The 15864-nt window shown below is 39.6% G+C and overlaps 1 protein-coding gene across 1 annotated transcript in view; it reads right to left on the bottom strand.

The window, feature by feature from the left end:
• ttc3 (tetratricopeptide repeat domain 3) overlaps nucleotides 1-13847 on the bottom strand; it is a 40098-nt gene extending 26251 nt beyond the window's left edge. Inside the window, exons 1-18 of the mRNA XM_016250791.1 lie at nucleotides 13741-13847; nucleotides 12949-13015; nucleotides 12837-12879; nucleotides 12602-12761; nucleotides 7183-7261; nucleotides 4909-4974; nucleotides 4707-4836; nucleotides 4245-4330; nucleotides 4009-4103; nucleotides 3853-3915; nucleotides 3727-3781; nucleotides 2861-3023; nucleotides 2736-2781; nucleotides 2573-2663; nucleotides 2185-2221; nucleotides 1432-1651; nucleotides 332-437; nucleotides 81-224 (exon numbers count right to left, since the gene is read on the bottom strand). Of these exons, the coding sequence (XP_016106277.1) occupies nucleotides 81-224; nucleotides 332-437; nucleotides 1432-1651; nucleotides 2185-2221; nucleotides 2573-2663; nucleotides 2736-2781; nucleotides 2861-3023; nucleotides 3727-3781; nucleotides 3853-3915; nucleotides 4009-4103; nucleotides 4245-4330; nucleotides 4707-4836; nucleotides 4909-4974; nucleotides 7183-7261; nucleotides 12602-12761; nucleotides 12837-12879; nucleotides 12949-13014 (1650 nt within the window). The 5' untranslated portion in view covers nucleotide 13015; nucleotides 13741-13847. The remainder of the gene's footprint in view (nucleotides 1-80; nucleotides 225-331; nucleotides 438-1431; nucleotides 1652-2184; nucleotides 2222-2572; nucleotides 2664-2735; nucleotides 2782-2860; nucleotides 3024-3726; nucleotides 3782-3852; nucleotides 3916-4008; nucleotides 4104-4244; nucleotides 4331-4706; nucleotides 4837-4908; nucleotides 4975-7182; nucleotides 7262-12601; nucleotides 12762-12836; nucleotides 12880-12948; nucleotides 13016-13740) is intronic.
• Nucleotides 13848-15864: the final 2017 nt, after the last annotated feature.

Genomic DNA, 15864 nt, shown 5'->3' with positions numbered 1-15864 from the left:
ATTATTATACAAAATTGTGTCCTCTTAAACCACACACACACACACACACACACACACACACACACACACACACACAGTACCGAGGTCCCGCTGGACTCCAGGATCCTGAGCGCCACAGAGAAGGACTGCTGTGCGTTCCGGCAGCGCTGGTCGCTCAGAGCCACGTGAGCCTCCTGAACGGCGGCACAGAAGCGGTTCCTCCTCCCCGCCTCGCTCTCGTCCTCCTGCAGACACCACAGCAGCGTCAGAGCGCGCACACACACACACACACACACACACACACACACACACACACACACACATACATGCATGCACACACATACACACTCACCGCTGGAGGGCTCGGTCCATCCGGGACAGGGGGGTGTTTGCTCCGGACCGCCGGCTTCTCTGGGACAGCGGATGAGGCTTTCTTAGTCTTTCGTGGACTCATTTCACTAGGAAACAGCCATCAGGAATAAACACAGTATTACAAGCGGCTCAATGAAATCAGTCCACTGTTTCCGCTCAAGGTCACAGATACGAGTGCACAGAAAGACTGGAAACAAACATCAGCGAAAGCTAGATTCATACACCAGTGCTGTTTACCATCACTGATATAATATCATACCTTGTGTTAATATTAGGAATTGGATTTCCTGTTCAGATTTTCATCATAGTTAAACTTTCATTTTTTTAATGTCTAGATAGCTTGTTTTAGTTTAACATTTCAATACTTCAACAAAACCAAAATAAACTGTTTACTGCATGCTAACTGAAACCATGTAAGTTTTATATTTTATTTCAGTTAATGCTTTATGCATTAACAATGAACAAAGACAGTCCAGTTTGTATATTGTTGTCAACAATAATAATAATGCACGATTCAGTCATAATAATAATAAAACCATAAGCAAAGACTTGTTAACCTTTGTTAAGGTTAGTTAATAAAAATACACCTGTTCAGTTCATGTCAACTCAGGTCCACTAAATAATAACAACAGCAAATACAACTACGAATATATAATTAAATGTTGCAAATAACAACCTAAGATTACTCAATGCTTTAGAACTGTATTTCTTTAACTAATGTTTACAAAAGGAATTTTATCTGTAAAGTGTCACCAATTTTATTTCAAGTATTGAAACTTTTTCAAGTTCTACTATTAGTTAAGATGTTAATAATTCTGGTTGAGATGATCAGCAGGAAACAGCAGAAATGAACATCCTGTTACTGTCTGAAACAAACCCAAATCTAAAAAAGCTTCAATTTGACGGTGAAATGAAAGTGAATCTAACCTTATTTACGGTCAGTAATAGTTCATGGTTCACTTTAAAGTTATGTAACAAAGCAATCGTCATAAATCATATCAGTTTAACATCTCAAACAATAGAAACCATTTACAAAAATCTGTTTTCCCCCGTCATTTTCTTAATAACCTGGTTAATTACCTCTTTATGTCAGCTCTTCCTTCAGCGAACACTCGAGCTCCTGAATTCCCTGAAAAGATGTGAATTATGGGATTATTGCGTCGCGTGAGGAAGTAAATCTCCGGAGTAAAGACAATCAAGAACCCGCAGGACCAGACCAACCACCCGTCTCTTCTAGAAACGAGCGCAGCGGCAAGAAGGAGGAGGAGTAAATACACACACACACACACGACAGGAGACACTCAGAGAAGCTCATTTCCTGTGGAGGGAAAGTTTGACTCGCCAGAACACGCTCGCATGAAATAAACCTCCTGTGTTTGACATCCTTCCAATTATACCAGCAGCACGATATTCAAGCTTAACTCTACAAACACCAGCTCTCCAGCCATCACTGACGCTTTAACAACACCGACACATCTGAGATCCGTGGCCTTGAAGAGCAGGAGGAAAGCTGGGAACAGACAGATGCTTCAACCCTTTACAACATTCACCGTGAGATAACGAAGACCGTGATGACGCGTTTAACAGTCATCAGCATCGTAAATACACTATTCTTTGTATTATATCACCTTTGCATCAAATTACAAAAAACAGTTGACGCTAATGTGAGAGTGTTTCTAATGCAGCAGGTTGCAACAGTCACAGGTTGCTCTGAAGAATCCTTTGATCCTTCTCAGTGCTAGATGGTCAACGCATGTCCAACACTGCAGTCAATGAGGTTAGAAATTCAAAAACAACTTCACTTTAAAAACTCTGAAGCATCTTGTCCCTCACCTGCAGTGTCATCCTGGTGTTTCCAGTTTTCAGATTGCTGGTGTTTGAGAGAAGAACATTACAGCAATTAAGACTTTACATTCATGTGAGAGAAAAATAAAATAAAAATCACATTGTTGCAGTTTGAAACATTGGTTAAAAAAAGACACTCGTGTACACAGAAGGAACTAAAACTAAATGAAACCTAAACAGTAAACAAACCAGAGTAAAAATTAAAACATTTAGAGCTAATGACACAAACAAAAAACAGACTAGTTTTAAATATAAAAATAAAAGCTAATCTAAAACGTTATGTAAACCATAACAGTTCATTAAAAAAAAAAATCTACAATAACACTGTTCACAGTATAGCGCAAGCGCTTGGCCATGGCTGAGCGTTTCATCTCACCGAACTCTCCAGGACTGAAGACTGAGACGCCGCTTCCGGCTGATGACTGGATTTCTGATGATGACCTGAAGAATCGCTAGCCGCGTGTGATCTGCATTACAAAACAAACCGTAATCATCCGCTCACGACGCGAATCCAGAGCAGCAACAGAGCAAACACAAACCTGCTTTTAGAAGTTTTCTTCGTTTCGGTTTTCTTGGTCTTCATCTCTGCTGGAAACACAACACAAATGAAGCGCTCTGCTGCGGTGGCTCAGCACTGAAGCCGTGCTGAAGGATCAGACGTTACCTCTGCTCTCCTGCAGCTCCGTCTGGAAGCGCTCGTGCTGCTGCAGCAGGTCTTTCTGTCCCTCGGTGTCTGTGCCGCAGGCGTCCTGAGCCAGGAGGTTGGCCGTCAGAGCTTTCTGATGCTCCCCCAGATAGAACAGAGCATCACAGAAGCGGTAGTGACCCTGAATGCCCAGAGAACACGTGACACAAAGCTCTGGATGTGATGGTGACACAGCTTCATCACAACTCACTGAGAAAACCATTCAAATGACTCTGAACACTGAGCATCTCTTTCACAGACTCTCTCTAACGCAGAATGCAAAAAAGCATTCGTTTAGTTATTTATTAGTTTATTAGCAAAAGAATTCAGCTGGTACAGAACAATATTAAAGTGACCTGTAAACAAACATTTAAATTGCACACAAGGCAGTTTTTATAATAAACGTTTATTATATACTAAATTATTATAATGTCATTTTAAATTATATAATTAAGTTTCGACTAGTTTGTTTGTTGAAATATAAACATTTAAAGCGTGCATGTCATAACTTGTTTTCATGATGGATTTATTCAAACATACATTAAATACTGAAAGAGTTAAGTAAAAATACAGCATGTAATACAGTGCATATAGTTATTTTTCTAGCAGACTATCGAGTTTATGGACACTGAATGCCTTTCCTGAGGTAAATGTGACGTAACTGATCTCATGTGCTTGGAATGCTGACTGATCGATCACATGATTCATGACTCATGACTCGACAATGTTTCATTGAGTTTTGTTCTTGTATCAACTGAAAACATCATAGATCATTATCGGTTCATCAAAACGAGAATTCACTCAAATATTGATAATGGCAGTGTTTTCAGTGAACCAGCACTCACCTTGGCCCAGTCTGGCTGTAATATAACGGCTCTCTTTCCGTCTCCAAGTGCTTTCCTGAAAACAGTTCCCACAATCAGTATCGCTGGTCAATCATGATCATCGTGTATGGTTTGCTCTAAACTCACAGATATTTCTCCGCGCGAATGTAGCAGAGCGCTCTGTTCCCGTAGAGGATGTGGTTGCTCGGGCTGAAAACAGAACAGACAGACGAACATTCGATTAAAACCTGGGAAACTGACGTGGATTGGGAATTAAAGCAGTGAGGTTCTTCTGTCACTCACTGGTATTTAATGGCTTTGGTGTACCACTTCAACGCCAGATCATATTTCTTCTTCTGAAAATGCTCATTTCCTTTGTTTTTCATATCTTCGCTTTTCTGGAATGAAAGGCAGTATCCTATTTCTGTCCCACATCCACTTAATAGAGCAGAACTCCCACAGCAATCAGATTTTAATCCTATGAATGCGGTGCGTTAAATATGTACACAAACATGTTATTTGATCTTAAAGACTCTCACCGATAAAGCCCAAGAGTCCGGCTCTGATTTCAGCTCCTCGATGGCTTTCTTTTTACTGCATGAAATCACCTGAAGATAACGTGAATCTGTGGGGCCAGACGTTCGTTAGTCAGTGCTAATGAGCACAAACAGGATCCAGCATGAAGCTCACAGATGCTGGCAGCACTGAACCACTGCTGAGATGCTAGCATAGCTTTATTATGTATACTGTGTATATATATATATATATATATATATATATATATATATATATATATATTATATATAAATTTATAATATATATAATTTATAATTTAGTACTTCAAGATAAACTAAATGCAATTTTTTTGTTTTCATAATTTATTTCAGTTAACATTTATCTTATGTCAAAAACAAAATGTTATGACAGTTTTGGTTTTCATTTATTATAATAACCCTGCCCTGAACATGTTTGACATCTCTACTACTGGAAATGAAACTCACACTCGATGAAGATGAAGCGGAGCGTCCGATAGCGAATCTCCACCGATCCGAGATCCATCAGCTTCTTACCGACGTCAGGATCTCCAGAGTGCCGCAGCCAGCCGATGGCTTGAGGCAAACAATCCTCGTCCTGCAGACAGATGCACATCAGAACACACAAACACGAGTAAAACAAGCTTACCGCAGCGGCGCAGCAACGTACCATGGAAAACAATCTGCTTAGGGACACCGCGGCTCGGGCTTTCGTCTCCATGTCCGAGTGAGACAGCTGAGCAAAACAAGACACAACATCAGACCTGAAAGAGTCATGAAACCCTAAAACACATTTTTTGAGACGTTAACATATGTGACCCTGGACCACAAAACCAGTCTTAAGTGTCAATTTTTCAAAATTGAGATGTATACATCATCTGAATAAATAATCTTTCCATTGATGTATGGTTTGTTAGGATAGAACAATATTTGTCTGATACACAACTATTTGAAAATCTGCAAAATAATCTAAATATTGAGAAAATCATCTTTAAAGTTGTCCAAAAGAAGTTCTTAGCAATGCATATTACTAATCAAAAATTAAGTTTTGATATATTTACGGTAGGAAATTTACAAAATATCTTCATGGAACATGATCTTTACTTAATATCCTAATGATTTTTGGCATAAAAGAGAAATGTATAATTGTGACCCATACAATGTATTGTTGGCTATTGCTTCAAATATACCTGTGCTGCTTATGACTGCTTTTGTGCTGCAGGCTCACATATATGAACACGCTGCACATCAGTGAAAACAACTTCCCTCATTACATCTATTATTAAAGGTAAAAGTGGTTATTTTTTGAGCAATTTCGTTCTTTCGGTTCAAAAAGCGAAGTTGAACCAACGTCACGAAAACTGAATGTGCAGTGAAGATTGGCTGCTGTGGCTGGAGAGTACACGTCTACATCAGTTTTCCCAGCTTTTCTCAGTATTATTCATGAGAATGAATTCTTCCGATCCAATCAGCGCGCTGTGTTATGCATGAGGTCGTCTTACAGCAGAGAATTACAGCACTATCAGTTCGTTTCTGTAAACATGACCGTAATAATATTTAATATGACAACAGAGCGGTGCATGAGAGAGCGGTTTCTGCGCTGAATGCCGCGATGGGTTTAACAACAATCGCTGCGAGGATCATAGTTCATATCTGGACCACAGCAAGCATGTTTCAAGTTTATGTGAGTATATTCTCTCATGCTCCGAACATGAACCATTTGATCCATGATCGACATTAAGGGCTGCTTAAGAATAAGCGTGCACAAATTAGTGAACTTAATTTGTCGTTTATGGAACCACTTTAGCCACTTTATTTCAAGTCAGGTTTTGGACTTTAATCCCAGTTTTTTCTCGGGTCTCTGTGGTGTTGTGATTCGTCATATTCACGCACCAGCGGTGATGATGAGAGGACGCGCTTGACAAACAAATACATAGATCACAGATTATTGGTCACTTTCTAAATAAAAGTATAGCGCATCCACTAGTAATTATAGAAAAATAAATCGTTTTTTACCGATGCAAATATGTTAGAAACTATGCATCGCGATACAAATGCCGACTTGTAGCCGATGCACACTTTTGGTGCTTTTCCACTGCATGGTACGGCTCGGTACGGTTCACTTTTTGGGGGTTTTCCACTGGGTACAGTACCTGGTACTTTTTTTAGTACCACCTCGGTTGGGGTTCCAAGTGTACCGTACCGTTACCAAAACGTGACGTGTAAACTCTGCTGATCACGGATTGGCCGGAGAAAATCGTCACTACCTGCGTCACTGAACTTGCGACATGAGACACAAACAGACCCGCTAGATTTAAACCAGCACAGCCAGCGAAGGATCGAACGCAACTGTTTTGAACGAGCGCACCTTTTTTTAACAACCAAAAAGTGGCTGTTCCCCCTGTTGCGGAAGAACAGACGTTCCTCTCGTTGATAGCAGAGGAGCGGATCCCGCGAGAGCTAGATGGGGCGACGCGGAATGAAAAAGTTTTTTAGGAGTCGCAGCAGTAGAGGCGGCGCAACTATAACGACATGTGAATAATCCCGCCCACTCTAAAGCGATACTAAACTGCAGTGGAAACGCAAACCGTGCCGAACTGAGCCGTGCTGTATCATACTGAACCATACCGAGCCGAGTCGTACCACACAGTGGAAAAGCGCCATTTTGAAATCGATGCATCGCATCGTTAACTTTTTATACTAATGCACCGAGCAAATCGGGGAATCTTCCCATCCCTAGTTTGTATAATGAGCGTGTTGTAGGTCTGTGTTTTATTGGTTGATTTCTCCCCTCTTCACTCCCACTTTTCCACAGTTTTACACGGCCATTTCTGGAGTCTTCTTCAGATCTAAGGTGTGAAAGACCAGCGCTGAAACAGAGGGGTTTCATGACACTGAAGAAGCGGTGAAGGATCAGTGAACGTTCATCAGGACAGATACGTACGCCTCTCTCCATGGCATCCAGAATGCTTTCCAGAATCTCAATCTTCTCAAGCCTCTTCAGACTCAAATCATTCGACACGCTGAAACACAGACAACGAAAAACAATTATTAGGGCTGGGCGATTTTTTAGAGGTTATTGATTAATTTGAATTAGGGGTGTGCGGTTTGTCGATAAAAATGTCTCCACGATCTGCTTTGGAATCAATGTATCTATATACTGTACAACACATTCACATCTAATGTTAACTCAGCAATAGAGTTACTCTCACGGGATGCTGCATTACTTGCATGCGCTTTAAAGTTTTCATTCACGTGCTGTTCTGACGTGCGCTATTTCTGAGCATGTACACCCGAAGCACGCACTAAAGAGCTCACAAGGCTCACATACAGACTCAATTGGTTAAGTCTAAAATGAAAGAGAAAAACGGATGCGTATCTGTATATTAGATCCGTGCTGGTCTTAAAGGGACGGTACTAAACATGCTGCCGACTGTCATTAAAGGGATAGCTCACCCTTGCTTTCCAGAATCTCAATCTTCTCAAGCCTCTTCAGACTCAAATCATTCGACACGCTGAAACACAGACAACGAAAAACAATTATTAGGGCTGGGCGATTTTTTAGAGGTTATTGATTAATTTGAATTAGGGGTGTGCGGTTTGTCGATAAAAATGTCTCCACGATCTGCTTTGGAATCAATGTATCTATATACTGTACAACACATTCACATCTAATGTTAACTCAGCAATAGAGTTACCCTCACGGGATGCTGCATTACTTGCATGCGCTTTAAAGTTTTCATTCACGTGCTGTTCTGACGTGCGCTATTTCTGAGCATGTACACCCGAAGCACGCACTAAAGAGCTCACAAGGCTCACATACAGACTCAATTGGTTATGTCTAAAATGAAAGAGAAAAACGGATGCATGTCTGTATATTAGATGCGTGCTGGTCTTAAAGGGACAGTACTAAACATGCTGCCGACTGTCATTAAAGGGATAGCCCACCCTAAAAATGTCATTATTTACTCACTCACATGTTATCCCAAACCTGTATTAATTCCTTTGTCGTGCTGAACACAACAGATGATATTTTGAAGAAAGTTGCTGGTCCACTATGGAATACTATTTTCCACGTTCTTCAAAATAGCATTTATGTTCAGCAGAAGAAAGAAACCCATTCAGGTTTAAAACTACTTTTGAGTGAGTATATTATGGTATCAAAATAAAAGATTATGGCAGAATTGACAGACAGATGACAAGTTTTATTTTTGGGTGAACTATTCCTTTAATGTTAATAAAACACAGAGACAAATCACTCACTACTCTTGACTGAAACACTTGAATACAGTTGCTCTAATAGGAATCGATCTGTTATTTGTAGACCTCATGTTATTTGTAACTTTGTTCTAGTTTATTTGCCTAAGCTTTGCATGCAATTTGTTTATTTGTTCATATTTTATTACTGAAGGTTCACTTGTCTTTGATAATGTTTGGCCTTTACTAGTTATGCTACTTGTTTTTGCTGTGGTATCGAAGAACAGTTCTTTAAATAAAAACAAAACTTGATCTGACCTGTGACTCAAACTCTGTAATATGATCCGAACCATGAATTTTGTGATGCATGACGCATCTACTCTCACGATTTGTTATTTGAAGGAAAAACACAATCACAGTTGTCTTCAATCATGCCGATTTGTCCACAGTTAAGTTCAGCCAATATCTTTTTTATTCAGGCCAGTTAAATTCATTTTGGACAACAAAAATCTGAAGAATGCCTGCCTGAAGAATTCTGAAATTTGAGCCCTGTGTTTGCAAAAGATGCAAGACACGAACGCAATGGTCAAACATGTCCATCAAGTGCAAGTTTACAAAGAAAAACAATGGAAAAGCAGAAAGCTGTGCAGATCTACTACTGTACGTCTAATATTTGATGATGCTGACTAGGGATGTAACGATTACCGGTTTGACGATAAATCGTGATAAAATTCCCCACGGTTAGTATTACCATTTCATATTTTAATTATCATTAATACCGTATTAGATTACCGCGATTTGGACAACTCCGGATAAATAAATACTGTCCAGCATAAAGCACAGTTTTAAGTAACAGTCTCACGTGCGCACAGCAGCAGAGTAGTTTCGTTCTGAGTGAAAACTGGGAGGTTTTAAAAGAGATACATACAAATAAGACATACAAATGAATATATGAATGAATTAATTATATGAATGTACCTCTGAAGGTTCTGACTGTCTTCAGAAATGATTCGATTCGAGTTTTGTTTTCATCTTCGCTCTATGTAATACCTAAAGAAAGTGTTCTTAATCGCAATACTGCTTTGTCCACGGAGGTTACAGGAAAATTAAGTTTTCCATCAGCGCCACCTAGTGTCAGCGAGTGGATTAGCAGAGACCTATATTCACATTCAGCCTGTGTGCAGCTTCTGTCTGGCCAAAAGCGGACCGGATTTGTGTGCCCTGCTGTACATTTTGACCGGTTGATGAAAAACAAGCTTATGTGGATTCTACACATTTAAACAATTCAGATAAGTTATCTAGAATTATTTATGGAGCAGATAAATCACATATAATCATCTATTAATCAATTATCATTTTGACTTGACCCTTTTCTTTATTTAAAGGCTGAAATGTGAGGTTTACCTTTTTATGAAACTTTTTCCAAGCTTTATTTGAACATTTGCATGAGATATTTCAACATGCTATTAAACTGTTGTCAGTCAGGTTATCATTTAAAATCCGAACATCATTGCTAATGTTATTGTTTTAGTGATTATGCAAACAAAAAGTCATTTTATTTGTTGTTTGTGGATTTTTAAATATAAAACTTGAAGTGATTTATGTGTCGGTACTTTTTGAACATCTCCAGCACAAAACACACAACATACAGACACCTGAAAAGTACTTTTACAGCAGAGTAAAAATACTTCACTACTGTCCGCCTCTGACTGTTAATAATCATCTATTTCTGCTGTTATACTGACAGTCCGGAAGAGTTTCAGTCACCTTGACTTTATGAGAAGACCTCTAAAACTCAAGGTCTACATTTTAGCTAAATATGTCTCTTTTTTACTATTTTTGAACATATGGGCGAGTACGTTTAAGAAACCAATTGAAAAACATTTGCCTTCATATTTCATGCATCTTTTCTGATGAAAGATATTTCACAAATCATGTGTTTTACATTTACATCCATGTGGAACTCCTTGTGTGCTGCACTTGGAAAAGAACTTTAAGCAGATGCTTAATAAAGAAAATGTTACTTGTACCATGTGTTATTTCCAAGTTGACTAGTTTAAAAAAAATTATAATTTGATTGGTAAAACATACACATCTTTTTGCCAGAGCCTGTAAAGAAACTTCTCAGATCCTCAGTAGGAATCCGAACATCATTGCTAATGTTATTGTTTTAGTGATTATGCAAACAAAAAGTCATTTTATTTGTTGTTTGTGGATTTTTAAATATAAAACTTGAAGTGATTTATGTGTCGGTACTTTTTGAACATCTCCAGCACAAAACACACAACATACAGACACCTGAAAAGTACTTTTACAGCAGAGTAAAAATACTTCACTACTGTCCGCCTCTGACTGTTAATAATCATCTATTTCTGCTGTTATACTGACAGTCCGGAAGAGTTTCAGTCACCTTGACTTTATGAGAAGACCTCTAAAACTCAAGGTCTACATTTTAGCTAAATATGTCTCTTTTTTACTATTTTTGAACATATGGGCGAGTACGTTTAAGAAACCAATTGAAAAACATTTGCCTTCATATTTCATGCATGTTTTCTGATGAAAGATATTTCACAAATCATGTGTTTTACATTTACATCCATGTGGAACTCCTTGTGTGCTGCACTTGGAAAAGAACTTTAAGCAGATGCTTAATAAAGAAAATGTTACTTGTACCATGTGTTATTTACATTTCCAAGCTGACTAGTAAAACATACACATCTTTTTGCCAGAGCCTGTAAAGAAACTTCTCAGATCCTCAGTAGGTGCGTTTCCATTACTCTTCAAATTGCGAATTGAAAATACGCCTAATGGAATCGCATCAATTTCGCAAAAACGGCCATATATCACAAAACAGTTTCTACGCTCGCATGAGGTGGTTTTTCAGGCAATGCGAAAAAGGAATAATTCGCAAAACTGCAATGGAAACGGCTTTTTCGCATTTACAGGTCACATGGCGTATGAAAAAAGTCGTATGATCATTCTTCAGTGTACTATAACCTCCAAGAAACACTTCATAAGTGGCTGCGCTCCAGTATTAGAGGCTTTCCCTGCTATTAATGCTTAGACGGTTTACACTGCACACGTCTGCGGTGCAGTGTGGCTCTGATACGGCCACTCAATGCTTGTGTTAATGTTTTTATACAGTCCATGGTTTATTCCAGCCGCGCCACGCACGTTTCTGAAGCGGCTCTCTGTGCTGCTTCTGTAAAGATACACGCATAAGCCTCCTTCCTTGTGTGCTGCACTTGGAAAAGAACTTTAAGCAGATGCTTAATAAAGAAAATGTTACTTGTACCATGTGTTATTTCCAAGTTGACTAGTTTAAAAAAAATTATAATTTGATTGGTAAAACATACACATCTTTTTGCCAGAGCCTGTAAAGAAACTTCTCAGATCCTCAGTAGGTGCGTTTCCATTACCCTTCAAATTGCGAATTGAAAATACGCCTAATGGAATCGCATCAATTTCGCAAAAACGGCTATATCGCAAAACAGTTTCTACGCTCGCATGAGGTGGTTTTTCAGGCAATGCGAAAAAGGAATAATTTGCAAAACTGCAATGGAAACGGCTTTTTCGCATTTACAGGTCACATGGCGTATGAAAAAAGTCATATGATCATTCTTCAACGTACAATAACCTCCAAGAAACACTTCATAAGTGGCTGCGCTCCAGTATTAGAGGCTTTCCCTGCTATTAATGCTTAGACGGTTTACACTGCACACGTCTGCGGTGCAGTGTGGCTCTGATACGGCCACTCAATGCTTGTGTTAATGTTTTTATACAGTCCATGGTTTATTCCAGCCGCGCCACGCACGTTTCTGAAGCGGCTCTCTGTGCTGCTTCTGTAAAGATACACGCATAAGCCTCCTTTTAATAAATATAGCCAAAATCCCACCAAAATCCATTGCCATGACTTACAACATGACTAAAAGATACACGCATAAGCCTCCTTTTAATAAATATAGCCAAAATCACACCAAAATCCATTGCCATGACTTACCGCGAGAGGCAAAAGGTTACGTTTTAGCCACATAACATCAGTTAATGGAAACACCGTCATTTTTTTTAACGACATTCAGAAAATATCGCCAAAGTTTTGCGCAAATCTGTAATGGAAACGTGCCTACTGTCACATCAGATGTGACGCTTTCCTGAGAGCGACTCACTTTGAGTCCAGAAAGCCCATCTCCACGGCCCAGAAGGTGGTGGGGTGATTGTCCTGCTGTCTCAGGAGGATATGCCACCAAAACACAGACACGTGCATCAGATGACCCACGTGCTTCTTCACCTCGGGCTTTATCTTGGTCCAGCGCTGGTATATGACGTCTGTAACACACAGCAACACTGAAACACCTGCAGAGATGATCACGAATGATGATAAAGAGAGCTGCAAGCACTCACCGGGCGGCTCCATGTGAATGTACGGGAACTGGCTCTGATAGATCTGAGTGAGAAACAGTGAATCACAGGTGTGTTCAGCACAGACTGATGCATTCGTCTCAATTCTACTCACGATCTTGGTTCGGTGTCGCACCACGTCTGCTCGTTCCTCCAGATCCGAGTCTTCAGAGTCTGACATCCTTATGAAACACAGCATGCAAGCAAGCTTCAAACTCACTGGACCAGATTACACTTCTTCAGTTACGTTTCCCACAAAGCACCTGAGCCCCACCTGCTGCCAGACCAGTGTTGCCAAGTCCGCGGTTTTCACGCGGTTTTGTGCTACTTTGAGCGACCACAATAACGTGGTATTTAACCCATAAAATGCGAGTTTCACTTCGGGAACCTCCCCAAAGACGCGATTTTTATCGGGGAACCCCCTCAAAACGCGACTGGGCTAGTTTTTGAGTAGCAATTGTGCGGGTTTTGTTGTGAAACTGGCAACACTCATCCAGACGCACTCTTACAACAAATCAGCGCCGTATGAAGGCAACACACGCTAACGCCGCGGCTCGGTTATATGCGATAAACGCGATTAATGTGACTCAGAGACCGGCTCCTCCGTCTGGCGGAGTTCTCCCCTCAGCTCGTTTCATTTGAACGTTTGTCGTGAAAAGCGTCTGAAACACGAAGCCGAATATCGCTAACGTTACCTTTAATAAAGCACAGCACCTGCTTGTAACCTACACGAGAACTAACACGTTTAATGGTCAACCATTAAGAGAGTTAAACATCTGCACGTTACCTCAGATAACTAGCGCTGCAGATGTTTGCCTGAAACGCAGCTGTCGCGCAAACACCCGAGGCCGGCTCTTACCGTGAGACATCCCGCGGTGTTGTGAATGTGATTAACGGTGTTTATTACCTGTTTTGCTTTTTTATGTTGTCGTGCAAAGCGCTGCTGGATTGTTTCCTGGCGTCGTGTGAGCCGTTGGTTTCTCTCGCGCACGAACTGCAGCGCGAGCAGGCGGGAAAAGCGTTCCCGCCCTCTGGTGTTCCCGCCGAGTATAGCGTTCGATTAGTTTTTGTTTTTTTTGCAGAAATATAATTCTACACAGAACATAGAACATGTGTGGGAATACATAGGAGAGAGAAAAACAAACAAAAGAAAAAAAATACAAATTACGTTACAGGAATCCTTTTGCTAGTCAGTGTCTGTTACAGTATTCGACACAGATACAGTAACACTCAGCAATACACTGTAAGACAATGTTACTGTATCTGCACTACTGTAAAGAGATCTTACAGCAGATGAAAAGCACTACAAGAGAAAAGTTCAAAGACCAAACTACTGAATATACAGTAAACACACACATTGGAATATACTGTAAGTTACTGTAAATATATAAATTCATATGTATATTGTATGTGTAAGTAGTATTGAAACCCTGCAGATGAGCTGTAGGCTAACGTCCCGTTACTGAAGTAAGTTATGCTCTAACAATAACTACATCATTACTTCATGTTTAAAGAATACTGAATTGAAATATAGATAAACATATAAAATCTCTGCACACGTATATTTCAGAGACATACCTTCAGTGATTGTTTAGATGACAGCGTGATCTGGGTTTGCATGAGAAGTGTCCCTCTGAAGACAGAGATCAAACTCAGAGCTATTCACGTTCCTTCATTGATGAAGATGAAGAATAAGGTAAATGCTTTAAATGTAAACTGGTCATGTAGATGAGAGGCCCTAAACACCGTTGTTGGAACAAAGTGCATTCAGTAACTACATCATTCAAATGACAAATTATTTTCTCACTCAGACAACAACATCGGCAAAACTCTATGCACCTACAAGCCGGTTTGCACCTGTTTACACTCTTTACAAAACTGTTAAGCCTAAGTTCAAAACCTAACATAACACAAAAATGAATAAGCTGCATAATTTGCTGCATTTTTACAGCAATACCATATTGAACTATTCTGAATTACTGAAAAAAAAAAAAACTAACAAAAAACTAATTCAAAGCAATTTAATATAGTTGAAAACCTACACAAGCGTTAGTTTTTCACTTTCATTACCATACAAAAGAGGAACGATTCTGTACTGTAATGCAAACATGAACTACGTAACATACGGCAGTGAACTACAAGCAATAAATCGTGTCATTCTCGTTCTGTAAAGAAATTGTACAAAAGCAAACAATGTATAATGCTTGTCACGAAATGCTCTCAAACAAGAAGATCCCATTACAGCTTTTATTAAAGAGTCCAAAAACAGTAATTCACATCGGGACAAAAGCAGAAAAACATGCCAAATGTGGTGTAATCCACAAAAGCAGAGAACAGAAGACAAGAACCCAGCAACAGAACACAGAGAGCAGGGTATACATCAGGATGAGCTAGCAAGCTGAAGGTGATGGAGCGATCAGAGAAAGGGCTGATGGGAACACAAAGTGCGCTCTGCTGGCTGTCACGATGCTCTCTGGTTAGTGTCTTCAGGTTGTGTTGAGTGGCAGAGTGTTTGTTTGGTGAAAGCTTTGCTGGTGTTACGGCAGAATGAGTTCATGAGACATTAACGAAGTGTTTTGCTAGTTTAAGTGCAGTTTGAATGTGAAATGAACTGCTGTTCCAAGATGAAATTTGTTTAGAACTGTGTGAAGAGTTTTGAAAAATGTCCTGACTGTAAAAAAAAAAACCCAAAAACAAGAAGAACAATTATATATGTTTTCTTCTCTATATTTCTACTCCTGTATGATATTAAGTTATAAAATGTTCAGTTTTTCTTATATTAGTGTTAGGCTATATTCCATCTCTTCTGTGTTGTATGTCTGCAGTAGGTCTGTACTTTCTTCTGCTCTGGAAGCTCCTGTCGTCAGCTCTAGTTCCTTCCAAGTGTGTAAACATACTTGACAATAAAGCTCTTCTGATTTCTGATTTCTTCTGACATTAAAATAATAGAAGTCTATGTAATGTCCCCATTTAGATAGCGAAGTAAACGTGTGTGTGTGTGTGTGTGAGAGAGAGAGAGAGTGTGTGTGTG

The sequence above is a fragment of the Sinocyclocheilus grahami genome, unplaced genomic scaffold (assembly GCF_001515645.1).
Source record: "Sinocyclocheilus grahami isolate Dianchi unplaced genomic scaffold, SAMN03320097.WGS_v1.1 scaffold1007.1, whole genome shotgun sequence".
NCBI lineage: Eukaryota > Metazoa > Chordata > Actinopteri > Cypriniformes > Cyprinidae > Sinocyclocheilus > Sinocyclocheilus grahami.
This window is presented reverse-complemented; position numbering and strand designations above follow the sequence as displayed.